The 24,634-nt window shown below is 36.6% G+C and overlaps 1 protein-coding gene across 1 annotated transcript; it reads right to left on the bottom strand.

Annotated features, from left to right (window-relative positions):
* Positions 1 to 4,389: 4,389 nt before the first annotated feature.
* Positions 4,390 to 5,058, bottom strand: LOC112024576 (uncharacterized protein At4g02000). Its single transcript, XM_024057196.1, has one exon. The coding sequence runs from the start codon at positions 5,056 to 5,058 to the stop codon at positions 4,390 to 4,392; it is 669 nt and encodes a 222-aa protein (XP_023912964.1).
* Positions 5,059 to 24,634: the final 19,576 nt, after the last annotated feature.

The raw sequence follows: 24,634 nt of genomic DNA, 5'->3' as shown, positions 1-24,634 counted from the left end.
TTTCATAAGGAAATGAAATCAGGAAAGGATATTAACATGAAGTTCAATGCCCATGCCTATAATGGAAAATCTTTATAAACTATAATGTCATATATTATAAATAATAATAAATAAATAAAATCCGGATTATTCAAATAGTCGAAAATTGAACTATACCAAAGCAATTGAGCAGAGCACTTATAATCATCAATTCAAACAAACCCATCCTTAATCACATAAGTAGCGCTTAAATTGATAAAAACATTATCAGTAACCACTCCAATGTACTGCCACATAAATTACTAATAAGCAAATACTAAATCCAATTAAGATTAAACTCCAATTTTCGTTATGCACATCTATGATTCATAATAACAAAACCAAACCACCAACTAGTCCACCATTTTCAAAATTACTTCCAGACATTAAAACAGAATTAAATTTAAGGAACTGGGTTTTAACTTTTAACCGTTTCGGGTTGCTATAAAATAAGAACAGAGAAAACCCTAGAAATCAAGATCAGTAGCTACAGAAATAAAACTCAAAAAAAAAAAAAAAAAAATGGGGGGGGGGGGTAAAAGCAACGGTCAATCAAGTGAATATTCCACCAACCCGAAGCTTGATTAATCGAAGAACTTACTGTGGCGTTAGGGAGGAGGACAGATTTATGGGTAGCAATTTTTCCATCTGTTGTGTTCACCAGCCAAGCATCCTGAAAAACTCGAATGGTCTCACCATCACCCACCCTCCACCTTCCTCCTCTTCTGATCAGATTTCTTGACCATAGAATGCTTTTCCAAGCAAAAGATCCGAAAGTCGATTTTGCTTCAAATATAGAACAATTTGGGAAGTAATTTGCCTTAAAAACTCTATAAAATAGAGACTCCCTATCATGAATCAACCTCCAAACCTGTTTAGCCAACATTGCTCCATTGAACTCGCAGAGATCTTTAAAGCTTAAACCACCCTCCATTTTTGATTGACACAAAACCTCCCACTTCATCCAATGTATTTTTCTCCAATCACCTCTTTAACCCCACCAAAACTTATGGATGAGCATCTCAATATCTTGGCAAAGAGAAATAGGTAACCGAAAGCAACTCATGGCAAAAGTGGGAATTGGTTGGACCAGTGCCTTCAATAAAACTTATTTTCCGGCTTAAGAGAGCATTTTTTCCTTCCAACCTTGCAACTTTCCCCAAACTTTATCTTTAATATAATTTAGACTTGCACGTTTATTTCTTCCCACAACTGCTGGCAAGCCTAAATACTTCTCATACTCTCTTATTTCCGGAACACCCAACAAGTTTTTTAGTGTCTCCTTAGTGGTTCCCAGGACATTCCGACTAAAAAAGAGAGTAGTTTTATCAGAGTTTAATTTTTGGCCCGATGCTTGTTCATATTTACCCAAAACCTCCTGGATTTTTCTAACATCTTCTACTCGTGCCCAACAAAATAGCAAGCTATCGTCTGCAAAGAAATGGTGGGAAATTTTTGGCCCATTTCTATAAAAAGCAACCCCCTCAATATCATGGCCTGCCACTGCTTGCTCAATCAACCCATTCAACCCTTTTGAGCATAGAAGAAATAAATATGGAGAGAGGGGATCTCCCTAGCGAATCCCTCTCGTTGGGATGATATGTCCTTTAGGTTCTCCATTAACCAGGATTGAATAGGAAACTGACTTCATACATTGCATAATCCAACCCACCCAAGTAGGATGAAAACCCATTTTTTTCATAATCCACTGGAGAAAAATCCATTCCAATTTGTCGTAAGCTTTATTCATGTCTAATTTTAAGGCCATGTGTCCCACCTTCCCTATTTTTTTAATCTTCATATGGTGAAGTGTCTCGAAAGCCTCAAGAATATTATCTGATATTGCTTTATCCAACTGAAAAACACTTTGAGATTCAAAAATAATGTGAGGCAACACCTTTTTTAGCATGTTTGCTAGCACTTTTGACACAAGTTTTTACAGGATATTACAGAGAGAAATTGGATGAAATTCATAAACAAGTTCAGGACTTTTAACTTTCGGAATAAGGCTAATGAAAGTGTGATTCAAACCTGAAACAAGTTTACCCGAATTTAGTTAAGAAAGGACAGCAATAGCTACATCATCTCCTATGCTCTCCCAATAGTGCTGGAAAAAAATAGGAGGTATGCCGTCAGGTCCGGGGGCTTTCAAAAGAGCCATTTGTTTGAGAGCTATCGTTACCTCTTCTTTTGAAAAATTTCCAATCAGACCTGTGCTCATTTCATCTGTCACAACCCTATTTGTAAACTGCACAACTTCTTCGATATTACTCGGCTCAAAGGTGGTAAAAAGCTTGGAATAATAACCAATCATCATGGATGAGACATTGCTATCCCCTGACATTAACACCCCCTCTGAATTTCGAAGCTCAGATATCTTGTTTTTACGGAACCTCTGAGTTGCCCGATTGTGGAAATATTTGGAGTTGCTATCCCCCAAAACCATCCAGTGATCATGACTTCTTTGCTGCCACAGTTTCTCTTCCATCCGAAGTAGATCCTGAATTTCAGATTTTAGCTTAAGGAAAGCCTCCATCCCCTTACCACTTATTGCTGTTGCTTCGACCTGCTTCAACAGGTGTTTTTTCTCGGCCAAAGATTTTGACACATTGCAGATGGACGATTTGCTCCATTGCATTAGAGAAAATCAACACGCATCGATCTTGGTCATAACACTCTCCATGGGAAAGACCAACGAGTTTGATATCCAAGCCCTCTCCACTGTGTCATGACAACCACTATTCTCCAGCCACAATTGCTCAAAACGCCACAGTCTTTAAGCCTTACAACAGAAGCCTTCAGGTAGAATAATAATGAGATGATGATCCGAGGAAACACATGTAAGAGTTTGAACTTTTGTGATAGGAAATAATTTGAACCGCTCTGCTGAACTGATCGACCTATCCAAACGTTCCCAGACTATGCCTCAATTTGGATAACTTTTAGACCAGGTGAATTTATTTCCCAAAATCCTAAATCAAACAGCCCACACTCATCTAGAACTTCTTGAAACTTCTCCATTTGACCATAAGGACGTAGACGATTGCCTAATTTTTCATGAGATTTTAGAAGCTCATTAAAATCACCTGCGCAAATCCACGGAACTGAAAACTTCTTATGCAAACTCCGTAATAAGTCCCATGACTCAGTTCGGAGATGAGTTTCAGGGGCACCATAGAAGCCAACGAAATGCCAAACATTTGTCTTTCCCTTGTTTATCAAAACATCAATGTGATTAAGTGAAAAAGATTCAATGTGTAAATCAAAATTTTTCTTCCAGAAGAGAGCCAAACCACTGCCACGAGAAATTTTTAAAACCCCATGGTGATGACCGAATTGTAGAGAATCACGTATACTGAGTAGCCCAGATTCATCTAGCCATGCCTCGGCTAAAAACACAATTGCAGGATCTTATGTCCGGACTAAATCTCCAAGCGCTTGAACTATCTGCCTGTTCCCAAGCTCCCAACAGTTCCAACATAATAGATTCATGATCCTTGGCAGGGCTGGAAACCAGCCACCGCCAATCTCATATCATTTTCCTTTTCCTTAAGAGAAACAAATTTTGTATTTTTTTGTAACTCAAAAAGATCAAGAGAAGAAGAAAGATACCTTTTGTTGCCCGTGCACACTTTCTTTGACCATTTCTTTGTAGCCTCGGTCTCTTTGCATTGGTTAATCTTTCTTTTTTGGCCCACTATTATTTCAGCAAGTGTTTGGGTAAGGATTTGGGTATTGGGATTTTTTTCCTTATTTAATTTCGTCCACTTTCCTAGGTTTAGCTCATCTTTTCCTACTACTTCATTTTTTGGTTTAAGTATTACCCCACTTGATTGGTCTTTAGTCAGGTTTGGCACGTGGTTATCCTTGTTGTGGGCCCTTATCGACCTTTCCCTCCCATTTTCCTGATCACTCAGCTTTTTGTTTTCTTTAAGGAGGGTTTTTGGGATGGTGGAAGCTAATTTGGTGTAAGTCTTCTCAAGCCTTTCAGCCCCAAGCTCCTAGTTTGCTTTAATTCTACTACAAGCTAAGAAGTCATCATCAGACTCCATGGATTGCGCTGCCAAGTCAATTCTGATGGGTTGGGAAAAGGGGTTTTGTTGGCAGGAGGGGGTGGCATTTAATTCTTGATAGTGTGAGGATTCGCCCAATCTTTCAATACCCGAATTGCCTTTACCAACCCCTTGCACTATGACGTCAGCCCTGTCTTGATTCTCCACCTGAATGACCGAGATTTCCATATCAGAAGAATCTTGGTTTGTGGCAACATCTTTGTTCTCCTCACTGTGACCTTCAATGACCTGTGTTTTTTGCATTTTTTCGAGATCGGCCTTTAGCCAGGCCCCGTATTGGCTCTCTTCGCTTCTTTGATTACCCTCTGGACTTGCTCTTCCCCTGACGATCTCTTTCGTTGTGATTCAGTTTGCCACATTTATAACAAAACACAGGAAGTCTCTCGTAACGGAAAGCCCCCCATATAGGATCTCTGTCTTCGAGATCGACAAGTCTTCCTCTACAGAGGGGTTGTCCTATTTCAACCTTGACTCTGACTCTCAAGAACCTCCCGTAGCCCTGTCCACTGACTAGGACATCCACTTCTTCTACTTTTCCAATGGTGGACCCGATGACTTCAGCGTTTTCCTTCGACATCATACGGAGTGGTATATTGTGAAGTTGGACCCAGAAAGGCGATGAGTTGAAACTCATGGATTCAATGGATTTGTCCTCGTCTAGCTTCTGAAGGGCTACAAGGTACTTATCGAAGGTCCATGGGCTCTGTTTAATGGCCCACTCCAGATCAACTTCATCCTTGAAGATGAGCAATAGCATATTCTCTCTCAGGTCTCTGACTTCAAAGTTCTTCTCTGTGTTCCAGATATTTCTAAATGTACAAGCCCCAACTTCTATGCTAAGCTTCCTCTTTGTAAAAAACTTTCCCGCTAGCGTGTTTTCCTTAGTTGATATTTTTGTTAATTTCATTTCTGGTGCTTCTTTATCGGTTAACTTGAGTTTTCTCCATCTGTTTGTGATGTCCTCCATTTTGAGAAATGGAGTTTGGTATTTGGTTGTGTTAACGTATATAGTGTTGTGGGCTTTAGGCCCAGATATATTACTTGTATAGCACACACACACAAACTTGTATTGCACACATATGCCTCCTATATAAAGGCACCTATGTACATTCTTTTAATGATGAAATACTATACAATTACATTCAGTATTTCTAACATGGTATCAGAGCCATCGCTCTAACAATTTCATTGCAGTCTTGTCTCTATTAGTGTTATTCCAGACTCGCAATTGCTTCCGCTATTACAACTGCTGTTGCAGATATTCGCCGTTAAACCTCTAACGCATCTCAATCATTGTCTCTGGTTCGGACCTGCAGCTGCCGTCGTTTAGAGTCTTGAGACCACTGCAATACCGTTGCCGCCATCATCCTTGCTCCGATTGTGCTTTTGCAAACATCACTAAGATCGTCCACCGCCGATCTACCTTTCAGTGAAAACCTGACCACCATCGGAAGCTCCATGCGCCCTCACGCGCCGCCTAAAGAATCTGCGCATCAGATCACGCTCTTCACGCGCCGTCTGTCTTATTCACACGCTGTCACGCGCTGCCACGCGCCAGATCTGCATCTACTGACGTCAGCCCTAGGTGACGTCATCATTCTGCGTCATTGCTTACGTCATTATAGTCAGCCGCTTACATCAGCAAACGTCAGATGCTTACGTCATCTTGCTGACGTCATCCCAGTTAGCTGACGTGCGTTGACCGTTGACTGTTGACTTTGACCGTTGACTTTTCAGAGTTTACTTTTTATAGTCCAGGTGCTCCTTACCTAGTTTTTGGCGTAGATTTCATTTTTGCAGTCCATTTTTGCAAATTTTGCTTTTAAATGAAGAATAAGGACAAGTCTTCTTCTTGTTGCAATAATCATAGCCGACAATCCAGCAAACGTTTTTGTAATTTTTGCAAACATTTTGGCCATAATATTGAGACTTGTTATCAGCGCAACAAATCAGTTGTTTTCACTTCTGCTGCTATAGTTGCTAACATTGAGAGTGTCCAACCCATGGCTCCTGTTTCTGCACAGTCTCATTCTTCTGGATCCACTTTCTCCATTTCCAGAGATGACCTTATAAATATCATCGCCAATGTCATTCATATGGTTGGTAATGCATCTTATTCCTCTTCTCTCTCAGCTTTATCTGATATGTCTCCATCCTCTTGGCTTATGGATTCCGCTTGTTGCAATCACATGACACCTCACTCGTCCTTATTTTCTGACCTTTAACCTGCACTGCACCCTCTTAATATTCGCACAGCAAATGGTTCCACAATGTTTGGTCATAATATAGGTTCAGTTTCAACCTCCAACCTCTTGGTTCCTGTAGTCTTTAATGTTCCTGACCTTTCTTATAATTTGTTTTCTGTGGGACAATTAGCTGAGTTTGGTTATCGCATTACCTTTAATTATTCCGGGTGCATTGTGCAGGATCCTAGGACGGGACAGGAGCTTGGGACCGGTCCTAGAGTTGGGCGTATGTTTCCCGTGGACAACCTTCGTCTTCCACTTGTTGCTCCTGTTTCTATTGCTGCAGTTGCTGTAGTTTCTTCCACTCCTTCCCTTGCACTTTGGCATGCTCGACTTGGTTACGCATCTTCCTCTCGGGTACAACAATTGGCTTCTAGAGGTTTGTTAGGTTCAGTGTCTACAGAAAATTTTGATTGTGTTTCATGTCAGTTAGGAAAACAACCAGCTTTGCCTTTCAATACTAGTGAATCCATATCCACTGATATCTTTGACCTTATTCATTCTGATGTTTGGGGGCCTTCCTCTGTCCCTAGTATTGGTGGGTCTAGATATTTTGTTGTCTTTGTTGATGATTACTCTCGCTATAGTTGGATTTTTAATATGAAACATCGTTCTGAATTATTGGAAGTATATTCTACTTTTGCAAAAATGGTTAAAACTCAGTTTTCCTGACGCATCAAAATTTTTCGATCTGATAATGCTCTTGAATACACTCAATATGCTTTCCAAGTTGTTTTGCATTCCTATGGCACTGTTCATCAACTAACTTGTCTAGGTACCTCTCAGCAAAATGGTAGAGTCGAACGAAAACTTCGTCATATTCTTGACACTGTTCGTGCTCTCCTTCTCTCTACTAAAGTTCCTGCTCCTTTTTGGGGTGAAGCTGCTCTTCATGCTGTTCATACTATTAATCGTATTCTGAGTCCTGTTATCCAAAATCAAACTCCATATAAGCACCTTTTTGGGTCATCTCCGAACTATCACCACCTTCGCCCCTTCGGTTCTGCTTGTTTTGTTCTTCTTCAACAATATGAGCATAACAAACTTGAGCCTCGGTCAAGGCTTTGTTGTTTTCTTGGCTATGGAGAAACTTAAAAGGGGTATAGGTGTTATGATCCTGTCTCTCATCATCTTCGTATCTCCCATAATGTTGTCTTTTGGGAACATCGCCTCTTTGTCGAGCTCTCTCATTTCAGTGCTTCTTTGTCTTCCTCTTTTGTCTTAGATATTTTTCCAGATGAGGCACATATTCCTTCTGTAGCTGCTCCTAATCCTTCTATAGTTGCTCCTGATTCTGTTGCTGTAGACTTCTCTATCCAACCACCAGATATCACTGATCCCTTTCCTAGTTCACCCTTTAATGAACAGGTGGAAGATGAACAGGCTGAAGACGAGCTACCCAACCCCAATCTTGAGCTTGGGTCTCCTGCTCCTACTCCGCCTGAAGATCTTGCACAAGACATTCCACCTCGTCACTCAACTCGGGTAAGATCTATTCCTGCACATTTACTTGACTATCATTGTTACACTGCTCTTGCTACACTACACGAGCCTCACACCTATCGTGAGGCTTCCACTGACCATTTATGGCAGATTGTAATGAAAGAGAAACTTGATGCATTATCTAAAAACCATACTTGGGATTTGGTGACACTTCCTCCTGGGAAATTTGTGGTTGGTTGTAAGTGGATCTACAAGATTAAGACTCGCTCTGATGGGTCCATTGAGCGCTACAAAGCTCGTCTTGTTGTAAAAGGTTTTACACAAGAGTATGGGATTGATTATGAAGAGACCTTTGCTCCGGTTGCTCGTATCTCATTTGTTTGTGCCCTCTTAGCTGTTGCTGCTACCAGTAAATGGGACCTTTTTCAGATGGATGTCAAAAATGCATTCCTTAATGGGGATTTAAGTGAAGAAGTGTATATGCAACCTCCTCCTGGTCTCTCTGTTGACTCAAACAAAGTTTGTCACCTTCGACATGCACTTTATGGCCTTAAACAAGCTCCACGAGCTTGGTTTGCCAAATTTAGCTCTACCATTTCTCACTTAGGTTACATGGCCAGTCACTATGATTCTGCCTTATTTCTTCATCGCACTGACAAGGGCACTATTTTACTTCTCTTATATGTAGATGATATGATCATAACTAGTGATGACCTCAGTGGCATTCAAGAACTCAAGACTTTTCTCAGTCAACAATTTGAGATGAAAGATCTTGGACATCTCAGCTACTTCTTGGGTCTTGAAATCACTCATTCTACAGATGGACTTTATATTACTCAAGTTAAGTATGCCTCTGAACTCTTGTCTCGCGCTGGACTCACTGATAGCAAGACTGTTGACACTCCAGTTGAGCTTAATACGCATTTGACTCCCTCATGGAGGAAACCATTGTCTAATCCCTCTCTTTACAGACGCTTGGTTGGCAGCTTGGTTTATCTCACTGTCACTCGTCCAGACATTTCCTATGCTGTTCACCAAGTGAGCCAGTATCTGTCTGCTCCACGATCGACTCACTATGCTGCTGTTCTGCGCATTCTTTAATACCTAAAGGGCACTCTCTTTCATGGTCTTTTCTACTCTGCTCAGTCTCCTCTTACTCTTCGTGCATTTTCTGATGCTGATTGGGCAGAAGATCCCATTGATTGCAGGTCCACCACTGGTTATTGCTTTCTTCTTGGTTCTTCTCTAATTTCTTGGCGAAGTAAGAAACAAACTCATGTGGCCCACTCCAGTACTGAAGCAGAATATCGTGCCCTTGCTGATACCACATCTGAGCTCCTTTGGCTACGATGGCTTCTCAAAGACTTAGGTGTGTCTACATCCTCTGCTACTCCTCTTTATTGTGACAACTAGAGTGCTATTTATATTGCTCACAATGATGTTTTCCATGAACGAACTAAACACATTGAGATCGATTGTCATTTTATCCGTTTTCATCTTGTCCATGGTGCTCTCAAGCTGATCTCAGTCTCCTCTAAAGGTCAACTTGCAGATATCTTCACCAAGTCACATCCTAAGGGACACCTTCGTACTTTGGTTGACAACCTCAAGTTGGTCTCACATCCACCTTGAGTTTGAGGGGGGCTATTAACGTATATAGTGTTGTGGGCTTTAGGCCCAGTTAGATTACTTGTATAGCACACACACATACTTGTACTGTACACATATGCCTCCTATATAAAGGCACCTATGTACGTTCTTTTAATGATGAAATACTATACAATTACATTCAGTATTTCTAACAGGTTGGGATTTGGGTGTATAGTGGATGTTCAGGCGTTATGGGGAATGGGTATAGTTGTTTGGGTGAGAGGGTTACTCAGGGGTGGGGGCGAACGGTTGGATTGGTGTGAATGAAGGCAAGGTGTTTGTTGACCCACCTCAAAGGGGGTACTGGTTACTTCCTGTGAAGCAAACTTTTTTCATCAACTCCGGGCCCATGAGACGAGAGAGAGAAAACAAAATCTAAGGTATTCCATAACAAAACCTAGAAGCACAAGGATCAGTTCTTGGAGAAAATAAAACTTATATTTCCTAGAAATCATGATGTAAAAGGTGACTGTATCTAGATCTGTGTAAACAAATTCTCAATATTAGTATATATATAAAAAAATAATAATAAAAAAAAAATAAAAAGATTAAAGTATTACTTCTATTGAACGGTGTTTAATTAAAAAAAAAAAAGCCATAAAATCAATTCCTACAAAGAATAAGAAAATTAAAATTTGAAAATAAAATGTTAATTCAAGAACCTAGGTTCAAATTATTAAGGGAACATCCTCTAGCCATACATGTACATTGTTAAATCTCTACAAATCTAAATAGTACATGTGCTGCTTCACGAACTTGGCTTCCTATCGGGGGTTGAAACAAAGATGCCCTACGGACCTCTGGCCGAAGAGAAAAGACTAAAGAGACATTTCCAAAGTAAATACCCAGCCCAGATAAAAATATATAAGGGCCCAAGTTCTAGAGAGAGTGAGAATAATTGGACCAGTTACCAAGATAATCCGCGGAACAGGCTTATCCCAAGATGTAATAACCTAATCAGGAAGCAGTCAGATGATTCACCAAGGACTTAGTTTTGGTTCCCATTCCTAAGGAATGCAAAAAAGATGATGCATACTCCAATGTAACAGTCATCTCCGCATTAATGAGCTGTTCCTATTAAATGCCAGCTTTATTAAATGCAAAATGCCTGACCTAAATAATGCAGCCACTCCAAAAATTTGCTTTCATGACCAAGAAATGGCAGGGAGGTGTCTAATGGGACAAGTATCTCCCCAAATCTAGCTAAGAAGGACACAACTTGAGAAGGAGAAGAGAGGGATGATAAAAGGTGGAGAGGGTTAACATGTGGGGGGGATCTAGAAAATTTGTGAGCAAGAACGAAAGAGAGGGAAAATAGTGAGAGCAAAAGCTTGTTTCTTTCATTAGAATCTTCATTTATACCTCCGGAAATCGATTTTTATCAATCAAATTTTCAATTTCTACTTTCTTTGCCTTTGATTACTTGTTTGATCTTCCCACTGTGGAATTATAACTTTTTTTTTTTAATTAGAAATTAGTCATGTTGATTAGGAACTCAAGCACTATTGTCATAGTTCTGTGTTTTTGACCCCACGTTCCTATTACCCAATATATATAGACAAAACTTAGGTACAGTACCTTAGGTGTTGTTCATAAGGTTCTCCTCTTAAGATTTAACCATGTAGCTACTTAACTAAAAAATACACTTCCATCCCATGAGAAAATATCCACATGACTGAATCTTAAGAAAGAAACCTAAGGAACAGCATCTAAGTATTGTACCTAAATCTTGCCCTATATATAAGACAAAGTTTAGCTACAAAATTAGTTGTAGGCTAAGGCTACAACCTTACTCAATATCTTTTTATTGGAAGTGAATTTTGATAAATTCACCATTAGATTACATCTTCTTCTTATATCCTCCATGCTAGCAAAATTTATAGAAAATTAAAGGTCAATTGCTATATCATTAATAAATTGTTTAAATTGCAAGTTTTTGTAGTTTAAAATTATGCATAGAATATGAACTTATAGATCATATGGTAAATAATATCTAATTAATACAAAATTTGACATATATATTAAGAGCAAAAGCACATGCAATTCAATGGTTAAATTTTCAAAATATGTAGTAATATTTATTTTATTGAGTAAAGTTGTAGTTTAAGGTTACAACCAATTTTGTAGCTAAACTTTGTCCATATATATATATATATATAAGATGGTTCAAGTTACACATTTTTTAAACCATTGGGTTTAAGTAGATCCAACAGTAAAGAAAAGACCCCTATTAATGCTAATATTCTAATTAATCTCATTTATTATTACTTATTTAACACATTCATACTTATTTCTAAACCCAAAAAACTTTATACGGCTGGCTCTTTCTCTCTCCATTGCACTTCTCTCTCTCTCTCTTTCTCTTTGCACGTTTCTCTCTCTATCTCCTCCACGGCCAAGTCGCTAGTAGCAACAACAAAAAAGCCACAGCCTACCGTACTTTGTTGAATAACACAACTATTGCTACCCTATATGCCTGAAACTTTTAATGTCATATATTGTTCTTCATCTTTAATATAGTTTGTGGAAGTTGCATATATACGATCTAATTCTCTAAGAGGTTGAACAAATGGAAATGTGTAAAATTCTTGTCTATGGGATCGCTTGGGTTTCTCGAAGCAGAGAAGTTGTTGGAGAAGCTAAAAGCTTTACCACCTATTATTTCAAAAGTGTGATTCTTTTATATTTGATTGACGTTATGCAAAGTAAAGAGATTTGTCATTCCCTGTTAAAGCTTGGGTATACATTCTGATGTGTGTAAGTTCTTGTCATGTTGAAGTGTTCTGTCTTGTGTTTGATCATGGAGGATGTCCTATTCTTGTCCCCTAAGAACTTGTAATTCAATATGATTCATATTCCAATAGCACAATCAAAACTCTCTAGCGTTACTCTTGATTTTTAAATATACTATGACAATTCAAAAATTATTTTTACTGCACATCAAAAGTGCAAATGCTAAGATTGTTGTCAATTAAGGCTTTGTGTGAGATTGTACCAAACGTGGCCCTTCTAAATAATATGTACATCTATTTGGATTGGTCTATACCAATCAAGGTAAGCGGAAGGAGCTAGGTCCTCCCTGAATTCGAGTGCACATTGCAATTACTAGAGAATTGGAGTATAGGAGTTCTTTTAACTATATATTTTGGAGCCTGATATAAATTTCTAAAAAGGCAATTGAAGTTTGGGGTGACAAAGCCTCAACTGGTATTGTACAGCCTTAAATATATTTTTTCTTCTTAGTTATATTATTACCAGTACTTTTAATTTTTGAGTGTCTATTTATCAGTCAGACTTTAGTTAGAAATTTTTAGCTCAGAGAGCATGCTATGACAAAGCAATACATCACAATCAAATTTTTAACTACTACTTTACGTGGTTATTTACAAGAGTTTTAGTCAGACTCAAAGAGTTTCGGATACCTTAGGAAAATTTCAACAACGAATTACTCAATTGAACTTGATTTTCATCTTTTAACCTGAAGAAACAAATTGACTTACATGTCAAACTTATTTTTTAACAACTCTAAATAGTAGTTTATAAGGGGGAAAAATGCCAACTCTGTACCAATTTAGGTGCACTACTTACCTTCTAATGACTGTCTTTCAATGGTAGCATTTTTTTTTATAGATAAAAGCTCGCATATAATATAAGAAATTATTTTTCTATACCGCATGTTTCTAGTTCAACATGAATATATAATAAGAGACTTCCCACAACAAACAAGGGAACCCAAAACATGTAGAATTTGAACAATGAAAAGAAAATTAAAATAACAGTAATAATCATTACTTTAGTTCTTTCTACATTCAAAATGGCTAAAAAAAATTTTGAGGATAAGACCTCAAAATATGCTAAAAAAGAGAGTAAAAAAAGAAAATAACTAAAGCTAAGAAACATTTTATGCTATGTGCCCAATGAAAAAATTCAATGCGCTACCATGCCACACCGTCCGGTAATAGAAACAATTTCCTACATTCATATCTTGATAGCCTCCTCCAAGAAACCTTATATAGGAGATCCATACAGCTAGAACCTACTGATGTGGCATAAGCACAGAGATAAAATTTGGATTTTCACACAGGGAAGAACATATCAACCTTCCTCTATGATGTTGACTCTATTTCCATTCATGACTACGCCAAAAACTTATGTTTACATTACTAAATGAATATAGGATAAAACAAAGACTATAGCTTTTCTAGAAAATCTGAAAAAAGGTGTCATAAATACACTGTTAATGACATTAAATTAAAGCAAAAGCAAATGACTAGTTGAAACCAAAACTATGGCTACACTCCTGCTAATAGTTAAGGTTCTTAGTAGAAAAACAAAACAAAAAACCAAAATGTATTGTTTCATTATGATTAACAACATAGGTCCTTAACATTTATATTCTAAGCTACTTGGACTCAATATATATCTCAATTTCACCAAGTGAAGCTCATCTTGTGATTCTCTTCAGCACCTGTACCTAAAGTAGAATAAATAAGAAGGCATAAATAAATTTGAAACATGAGATATATATTATTACAATCAATTTTTTTTTTTTTTTAAGGACTAAAGAAATGTAATGAAAAAACTCACTTTATGCTAAATCATCAATATTATTGTCATCAAACTCTATCATGTTTTCTTCATCTTGGTAATCACTTCCTTCGCCATTATATTGTTTACAAGTACGAAGATTATGACCATAACCCCCACAAAGTTGACAAGATCATCTTTTTGTTGTTGCATGAGCTAAGGATATTTCAAGCCCACCTTTAATTCTCCCACCAAGACCTTGTTTCTTGGTACTTTTTTTTCAACCTTTTGTTTGTGGTACATATGGATCTTTTTTATTCAAAGGAACAATGAGAGAGCAGTCTTCTACTTCAACAATGTCAGCTGATTCACCAGTCTTGTGATGCATATCCATTTCATCATTTTCCTTATCTTCGAGTAGTTGATTTTCCATTCCAAAAGCTTTCTTAAGGGTGTGGTCTAAGTCAGAGATTATCATTTTATATATATCTTTAGATTTTTCGGCAAGGTAAGACAGTTGACTTACATGATGACAAACATGGATGCTTTGTAAGGCTCTTGACATATGATGCTCATCATCACAGCTTGATCTATATTCTACGCTTTTTTCTTTATTTGCTTCTTTTGTTGAGCATTGTAGGATGTAGTGGCTAAGAATCTCAAAAATATTTTTAACCTGGAAGATTAATAACATGTGCCTACATACAATTCCCATAAACTCAAAAAGTTGGTAGTCACATTCACAAACTTTTGATTCTAAGTTCAACTTCACAATAAATGCATCATCTGGATCAAAGGAACTTGTTGCTCTATACTTATAAAATGTTCCATTTTTCTCAACCTTCTCATTTGTAAAATGATTACTACTCATCAATTCTTTTTGGAACTTGCTAAATATGGTTCTCGTGTATATAGAAACAGCTTAATGCTATATTTTGAGCCAATTACCAAAGATGGTATTTTATGTCTTGAATCACAATCTTCCTTTCTTTCTTATTATGACTGTCCACTAATTTTGCAAATTTGATCACAAAATCCTGTAATGTAATTCTTGAGTTAACAAAGGAGTCAAAGAACGGATTGATGCTTTCACTTCTCTGGGTAGTGTTCATTCCTGCAAAGAAAGTATTTCTATTGTAAACTGGTATCAATGACTCTCGAATGTTATATATCCTTCAAGCCGTTAATTTCTCTCCAAGCCATAAGTCAATATTAGGCTCTTCCAAGCCTCCTCAAATTTTTCCACACAAGGTGACTCACGTATGCATCTCTTTAACTCATGTTTGAATATTGACTCTTGTGATATACATGGAAAAGTTTCTCTAGAAATTTCTTCTTAATATGCCAAAGGCAAAGACAATGACAAATCTTGGGAATACCTTTGCAATAGCTGCACCCACGGCTAAATCTTAATTCGTAATAATAGATTTTGGTTCCTTCCCCCACATTGCTTGAAGCCAAGTTTCAAACAACCACACAAAAGTTTGTACTGTCTCATCCTACAACAATGCACAACCAAATAAAATTGATTGAAAATGATGGTTTAACCTCATAAAAGTAGCAAATGGCATATCATACTTGTTTGTTTTGTAAGTCATGTCAAATGTCACTACATCCCCAAAGTATTGATAAGCCATTGTTGATCGCGCATCTACCCAAAAAAATTAACCATATGGCCAACATCATCACATTGAATTGCATAAAAGAAATTGGATTTTTTAGCTTGTTGTTTTTGGCAATAACTAAGGACAGTTGAGGCATCTCCAGCATCTAGATTTTTCCCCCTAACATCTCCAAGTGATTCTAGCAATCTCTACTTGTAAATGTCTAGTCACCTACATTGAACACCATGACAACTTTTCCTTCTTCATCAAAATTTTCAACAAGACTCTTAGCAGCAGGAGACATTTTTTTGTAGCATTAAAGGTATGACACACTTTTTGAACTAATTATACCATGATTGTGGTTGTTGTCAAATCCCTTCACAACCCATTTTTGCAACTCCTTATTTTTCATGACCCTAAGCATTGCTTCGCATCCAGTTCTAAGACTTGAGCAAGTTCTATGGACCTTTTTTTCAATCATCTCTGCTCTCTCCACTATCAAATGTATTTTTGTTTTGCATTGCCCTTCACTACAACATACATAAATACGACTTGTTACATTATCACTTGTTGGTGCTTTTTTACTCGTACGGATATGGATTCCAAAACCTTCTTTTTTGGCAAATTCTTTGTAAAAATTTCAAATCCATCAAGGGTGTTAAATTGAATTCCGACATATGGCTTGTATTTTAACTCACAATCACCAAAATATTCAAGTGGTAACTCTTGCTCTAATAGTCCTAAATTGGTCGGGGCATCATATAACTCTTCACGTTCCATTTGCTATTAAGTAACTATAAGAACCAATATAAATAATGAACACAAAATGCAAACATATTACCAATAGTAGCTACAAAAAGGGGAAAGAATAATCAACTTGATAAGAATCAAAAGAATAAGAATAATCACCATTTCAAAGCTATGGTTGAAGTAAAATCTAGCTTAAGAGCTACTTATTACAACTAGAAAACAGCAATGCAATGTTGCAAAAAATTAAATGGAGTGAGTGATGAGCCATAAATCTTTACTTTTCATGCTCATCTTTAAATGGTGTGGCTAACACAACTATTGTCGTAAAAGGACATGATGATACAACCCTCACTAAAGGATTGATAAATACATGATGGTTTATTCCTGAATAAGAAAGCAAATTACACGTCCTTAATATTTTGATGCATCACTATAAAGCTAAGGTGGGGTTTACTCTTGAAAGTATATAATATTTATTTTGCCGATCACTAACAAGGTAGAAGTTCATCTCTTTTGTTTCTATTATTCTATATGAGTAGATTGTAGAAGAGGCTCAAAGTGGCATAGTGGGTAGTAGACAAAAAAAAATTGTGGTGGACAACTCCTTTAAGTAATTGAACTTTTTTTCTTTATTCTTTTTCAACTTCTATTACTCAAACAAATAAGTAACCACGGTCAAGATTATAGGATTAGTTGCAAATCAAATTCCACCAAGGTTTAAATATATATATATATATATGCAATAGAATACAATATCAGTGATAGAGAATGATAAAAGCAAAGTCTAATATAATATCAATGATTCATGTGAGAAAATAAATTAAACATATTTCACAATTTATGCTACCACATAATTCAACCCTCCTCCAATTAAACATTTCTTATTTAGTCTTTACTTATCGTTAGAAGGATAATCATAATTAACAATAAGATATACTAGAGGTGCTCAAGGAAAAATAAGTGTTGTTACAAGGTAAAAAATAACACGAGTGATTTTAGCATAAACCAACTACAATCACATACATATATCTACAAAAGCATCAAAAAAGAGTAAAGAGGATGAACTTTGTGATCCTATCAAAAATTATAGTAATAATATAGTAATCAACTCCTAGTCCTACAAGCAATTTGTTCCAAAATCCTAGCCAAAGTCTAGAAACGTGGAGATAAAGACGCGGAGATAGAGAACAAAATAGAATAAAATAGTCTAGAAACCAACTACAATCACATGCAATAGAATAAAATAGTTCATCAACTCAAAAAGAAAAAGTACATTCCTACGACAAAGTCTAGAAACGTGGAGATAGAGAACAACACAGCTGCAATAGTTGTGTTATTCAACAAAGCACGACAGTCTGTGGCATTTTTTTTTTTTTTNGAATCTACATAAATCCAATGATTTAAAAAATGTGTAACTTGAACCTCTCTCTTTCTCTCTCTCTCTCTCTCTCCCTCTCTCTCTCTATATATATATATATATATATTAAAGCTATGCAATTTGTCACATAAAGAAAAATGAGATTGATAGATAAAACCATACTACTTAATTATCTAGGAAGATCTAACCAACCCAAATATAATAAAAGAACATATAAAAAGAAATGTAAATGAGGAACAATTTGGGGATACTTGTATTGGACCTTCCACCCATAGGCAACTTTGGTCATCTGTCCATCCCATAGGTTAGGGAGACTTAGTTTTTTATCATTCACTCTTGGTGATGATTTTGATATAAGACTTGCCCACTTGATAATGACTTTGGTTGTCCGTCCATCCTGTAGGTAGGAAGACTTAGTTTTTTGACATTCCCTTTTTAGGATGACTTAGATATAAGACCCGTCCACTTGATAGTGACTTTGGGTCATATGATTCCTTTTTTATCTAACACATTATAAATGAAGAAAGTGCTTTCATTCAAATGGAAAGTTCATAGGAAAACAAGCTCAGTACCAAATAAGTAATAACATCAAACCAAAAGTTAAGTGCCAAAACAAGACACTGATAAGTACTGAAGAGAGTATAAATAAAGACTTAAATCAAAGTTACAAGAATTAAACTACTAGAAGTACTTCCTCAAGTGATCGTCCTTCCAAGGATGTAGCGTCCGAGCTTTTTGTCATCTTTTCAATCTGACGGTTAAGCTGTCTTTCACTATTTGTCTGTACATGGTCGTTAGCTTCATTTTTCTTCTTCTCAGGCTATCATTGTGTCTGCAGCATTAATGTACTTCATGGCCTTAAATAGCATGTCAGTACTAGTTTTTGGGTCATTTTTTAGGATGGAGAAAAGGAATTCTCATTCACAGAGCCCATTTGAAAAGCTGTTACAAGGACCATTCATCTACCTCATATATCAAGAGAGCTTCTTTGTAGAACCAGGCTACATATGACCTTAAACTTTCATTTTCTTGTTACTTAATTTGCATCAAGGCATGTGTTGAGCGATTGTGCCTTTGTCCTCCAATGAAATTAGTGACGAAGTCATTGCTCTGCTATTTAAAGGTTGATATGGATTCTAAACCACACTCTAGTTGGTCCCTTTAAAGTAATGGGGGAGGCTTGACACATTATCTCATTGGGCATGCCTTGAAAGTTCATAAGAATGTTTAAGGACTTGAGATGATCAAGTGGGTCTTTCATCATAAATTTCTAAGGTTGACATTCGAAACTTTGGGGTAGAGGACAAGAAATGACTTGTATGGTAGAGGAAAAGTCAGTATGATGTACCAAGTCACTAAGTGTAGCTGTTTGTTCGTTCATGGAATTCATTAGAAGATCCAACCTATCCTTCATTGCTCTCATCTCTACTTCCTATCATGCATTACCAACTTCAAGCTCATGAGGCTACTCGTCTTCCCTTTTGGTTCACTTACTAGAAGCATTGCTCTCGACCTCATATTCTCCTTAATGACGGTCACCTCTTGAAGGGTAACGATTCTCATGTTCATGATGATTTACTTCTTTAAGTTGTTGCTCTCTCAGCTGGTTGACTCGTTGCTCAAAGGTCTAATTTTGCTATGCAAGGGTTTGGTTTTGCTGGGAAAATCATTTGATTGCAACTGAGAATGTTTGTAGTTGTCTCTCTATGGTAGTAAGAGGGTTTCCTACTTTAGGGTTGACAAATGTCATCAATCGAGTCTAGACCATATGACTTTTAGTCTTAGGAGCAAGGTGATGGATAGTTTAGTGTCTGTGCTAGCAGTCATCAGAAAACTCGAAGATTGAAAATACTTTTAGAGGGCACTGATGTGGTGTTGGCCAAAGACCTTCAAAGGTTAAGTAAAAAAAAATTATAGTGATCTCTATGAATTCAAAGAAGTTGAGAGTTTGAGAATTGTGTTTTCATGTACCTTACTCTTCCGTCTTTAGAGATGACAGAAAAGTGGTGAAGTCATACTACTTAATTAGATGGTTTCAGCTGAAGTGGAGTAGATGAACGGGTTAACCAATCCAGACCAGTTAACCTTGCTAGCTTGTGGTTTCAGTTCTCTGAAGCTGACTAACTAATAAAGTTGACTAATGAAAATATGATGTAGAACAAATTTTTTTTTTTTAATTTATTAATTTTGGTATTTAATTTGTAATTTTAGTTATTTTAGGTCTAGGGTTATTATTTCCTTATTTTTAGGTGTTTCTAATGTTTTTTAGTTTAAATTTAGTTCCTATTATGGTTAGGTATTAATTAGAATTTATTTTATAATATTTTTTTTCTGTCAAGTTTTACAGAGCCCTTAAATAGACCTCCAAATATGTAAATGTTTTTTTGAACAATTATTCAATCAAGAAAATTCATACTTTTTGTCTCTCTATTTTCTATTGGATTCCAAACCCCTTTCTGCTTGTGGATTCAAGGAATTCTTGTAGATTCAAGGTTATTTTCAAAACTTAACGTGTTCTATTTCTTTTTTTCTACAAGTAGAAGTGTTCTACTCCATGACACTTCCACATGCCACACCAAAATATTCCCCATCAATCAACACATTAGATAATGAATGAGAACGTAGCTGGGACAGGTCTCTCTCCATAAGGGAATGGACTGATCCTATTCCAACACTTTTGGAATGCTGGAATAGGTGGAACCTATTCCAGGGCTTCCAAAAGTGCTGGGATAAGTCTTTCCCATAAGAGAAATCAGAAACCCTATTCCAGTGCTTTTCGAGCACTAGGATAGGACAACCATATTCTGGCGCTTTTCAAGCACCAAGATAGGATAATTTCAAAAATTAAATTAATTAAAAAAAAAAGGATGAACCTAACCTATAGTGGCGATTATAAAACTCTGCAATAGAGCTTCCTATACCAGCGTTTTTGGTAACCGCTGCATAGGCCTCCTATTGTAGTGATTTATAAAGTGTCGATTTTGAGCTGTCGTAATAGGGTTTCCTATTCAAGCGGTTTCAAAAAGTGCTAGTATAGGCTTCTCTATTACGGCAGTTTTTAAAAGCACTAGTAAAAAAATGCTGTAATAGGATGATTTTTTTGTAGTACTGGTAAATGCAGCTAATTTACTACCCATTCCTCCAAAATTAACCTTGGATTATACGTTGGTCTATTCATTATCTTTTCCCTTCATAGATCAACTATATAAAAGGAGCAAAAGTACACACAAACTTCATCAAATAAACCATCCTACAAAAATGGCCTTAGAAGTGCTTGAAGCCCTTGACTCTGTCCGCACTCAATTGAACCACATCACAGCCATTATCATTGCTAGAATGGGGTTTTTCACTAACACATACAATATTTTCTACATCTCAACAATCTCAAAACTCATGGGCTTTCTTTACTACACTGTAACTAGTGTTGCCCTAATTGGTACTCTCACAGGCCACCTATTCTTCGGTTGGATTGGTGATAAACTTGGCCGTAAAAAAGCTTATAGCATCAGTCTAACTCTCACCTTCATTTGTGTCAGATGCTCTGGCTTGTCCTTAGATGCAAGCAAAGAAACTATTGTCAAAAAACTTTGTTTCTTTAGGTTCTGGCTAGGGCTTGGTATCGGTGGAGACTATCCTATCTCAGCCGTAATCATGTCAGGGCACTCCAATAAAAAAATTAGCGGAGTAGTCATCGCAACTGTGTATGCAATGCAAGGTGTACGAATTATATTCGCAGGGCTAGTTCCTATGATGCTTTCAGGAATCTTTCTTCACTTCTACCCTACTGCTTCATTCAAAGATGATCCTATAGTTTCCACACAACCAGAGGCAGATTATCTTTGGAGGATTGTGATTATGCTTGGAGTGTTGGCATTTTTTATGCTATGGGATAGCATAATCTTGATTGTTTTATCTATTTAATAAAACTTATCTATTTTAATAAAACATGGATTACTTGGAGTGTATTTTAATGAGTATTTGTTATACATAATAGTAGATAGTGATAACCACATAATGTTAATAATGGGTCATTTAGTATGCCTTATAATTAATAGTATGATTTTTTTTTTTTTTTACTGTGTATTTATTTAGTTTTAGGCAGCATTTAATTGGACGAGATTGGATTTGAGACTCACACATTGGAAAGGTCCCTACCATCTACTTGGTAAAGTTTTGGTTTGGCCAATTAAAACCAAGACAATATGTTGCCCTCCTAATCATATATATATATATATATGATTAGTGTCTAGTTGGTGGGTTTAGCCGAATATGGGAGAGGGTTGCAAGGAAGAGGTGTACCTAATTTTCCTCCTCACACACACACACTCCATTGTCAATGTTGTTGGAACTTGTGGACTTCATGTCTCTTATTCTAATTCCTCATCAGGTTTATTTTAATAATCTACTATTTTATTAGGAAAAAATGGGCTTTTGCCCTTTTCGGGCAAAAATAACAGCTTTTTGCCCCATTTCCCAAACTAATTAGGGAAACACCCCTCTTTTGAAACTTGATTTGTGATAAATCAAGTTAGGCCCTATAGCAGCGTTTTTAAGAACCTATAGTGACGTTTTCAGGATCTATAGTGACGTTTTGTAACTCGACCTATATGAAATCGAGTTATAGGTAAAAAAAAAAAATGTCTATAACTCGATTTCATGGAGGTCGAGTTACAACACGTCACTATAGGTCCTTAAAATTGCCGCTATAAGGCTCCAGAATTTTTTTTTAATAACTCGATTTATCATAAATCGAGTTTCACAAGAGGGGCATTTCTCTAATTAGTTTGAGAAATGGGGCAAAATGCCTGATTGTTTTTTTAAAAAGGGCAAAAGCCAATTTTTTCCCTTTTATTAAGGTGTCAAATGTATGCTAGTGATTCGAGAGTGTTAAAGATCCTTTACTCATTTGATTTTGTGAATCTTGAATGAAGTTATTCTTTCATAGAGTTTGTTAGAGTGAAAACTCACCTTTAGTTGGCTAGTTCGTCCAAAGATGTCAATGAAAGATATTTTCCAAAGAAGTGGCAAAGGAATGTCCGACGTGCTTGCAAGAAAAAAAATGGTTTATTGGAGGGAACATTGGTGTGGCACCGACCTAATGGTCTACAATGTTTAAATCAAAACTCCAAAGAACCAATATGGTAATTAGAGAGCCAAAAGCAGTCTATGTCTCATGGAGCACATACTTATATTTGTTATAGTCATATCTTTCAACCATTGGTTGTCTGTCAATTAATGTTGTGCATTTATATGATTGGAATAACTTTTGACCTATTTAATGAGGCAATGCCTATTTATCTATTGCCTGGAGTAATTGTAGACAGTTATTCTTCTATAAATGCTGGCATTAAATGCTGGTTCTGGACAATACATTTTGCACTTATCAATTTTTGCTCTAATTGAAGTGTCCTCTGACTTAATGGGCATGTAGTTGTTGGGTAATTGTCATCCATTACATTATTAAATGCCCTCGTTAGTTATGCTTTTCTTTCATTGTTGGACAGCTGGTGGCAGAAGATGACACTCTTGTATGAAAGACCTTCTATATAGAACACCTTTATGATTGTCTACTTGAATAAAAGACTTTAATTTCTTGATTTTTTATGTACTAATAGAGCTCTTCCAGCAGTCTTAACATACTATTGGAGAATGAAAATGCTAAAAAGAAATAGGTAAATAGCCATAATCAAAGGGAATGCCAAACAAGAAAAAAAATTACCCATTACTCTCTCACGCACGCTCATCCATTGGAACTAGCCTTGTGATTTTGCACTATTAACAATACTCATTTTTGGTGGGCCTTCTTTCAAGATAGTTTGTGTGGCCTTTTTGGCTTTCTCATTTCCCATATGGAAAGGGACCCTGAACACTTCATCACCTTTCTCACGCACCACCCTAAGCTTTGATACCATTTGTTGGGGAAATAAACACATTGGTGAGCCGGACACCACCTAACCTAAAAGAATCAAGTCTATGAGTTTAGGCCCAACTATGTCATATTAAACACTCGTTCTTGACATTCTTATTCAATGTGGGCTTCACTCACACGTGTACTCCTAACAACTAGCCTTACAAATAATACACTACATCAAGTGATAGCAACCAAGCTATGGTTTAGGCAAATCATAATGGCAAACTTATCATGTTTATATTACTTATGAGTCAAAAGAAATGGTTAAGAGAAGGACAGCCAAAATGGGCAAATGCCCTTTTCGTGCAAACAATCCAACATTTTACCCCATTTTCCAAACTAATTAGGAAAATACCCTTATTTTGAAACTTGATTTTCTCAAAATCAAGTTAAGCCCTATAGTGGTATTTTTAAGGAGCCTATAGTGAAGTTTCAAGGACCTATAGTGACGTTTTGGAACTTGAGCTCCATGAACTCGAGTCATAGGTTCAAAAAAAAATTTGCCTATAACTCGAGTTCATGGAGCTCGAGTTCCAAAACGCCACTATAAATCCTTAAAATGTCACTATAGATTCCTTAAAACGTCACTATAGGGCTCCATAAATTTTTTTTTTTTTTAAACTTGATTTTTAGAAAATCGAGTTACAAAGGAAGAGCATTTCTTTAACTAGTTTGAGAAAAAAGGAAAAACGCCACTTTTTTTGCACAAAAAGGGCATGTACCCATTTTGGCCAGAGAATGACCAATACTTTTTTTAATGTAATTATTGAATATTTTAGGATACACATGTGACCAAAAAAAAAAAAAAAAAAACTAAATGTGAAAGTGAGCAATATTACTGTCATTAGTAGAGGTCACATTACTCAAAATTCCTTCAATCGACATTAATGTTTCTACGATGCGTAGTTTGTATAAGAAGAGAAGGGATTAATGTGTATTGAAATGGATGAGATCCGGTTTTTGAACATGTAAGAATTGGACATCTATTAATTTGATTTTTGTTTTCTTAAAGCGAGTTGAATGTAACTTAATTA

This window comes from Quercus suber, unplaced genomic scaffold (assembly GCF_002906115.3).
Source record: "Quercus suber isolate HL8 unplaced genomic scaffold, Cork oak 2.0 scaffold_52, whole genome shotgun sequence".
Taxonomy (NCBI): domain Eukaryota; kingdom Viridiplantae; phylum Streptophyta; class Magnoliopsida; order Fagales; family Fagaceae; genus Quercus; species Quercus suber.
The sequence above is the reverse complement of the archived record's forward strand: the minus strand, read 5'-3'. Positions and strand labels throughout refer to the sequence as shown.

Coding starts and splice junctions, on each gene's coding strand:
- LOC112024576 (XM_024057196.1), bottom strand. CDS start 5,058: ATGGAGGACATCACAAACAGATGGAGAAAACTCAAGTTAACCGATAAA.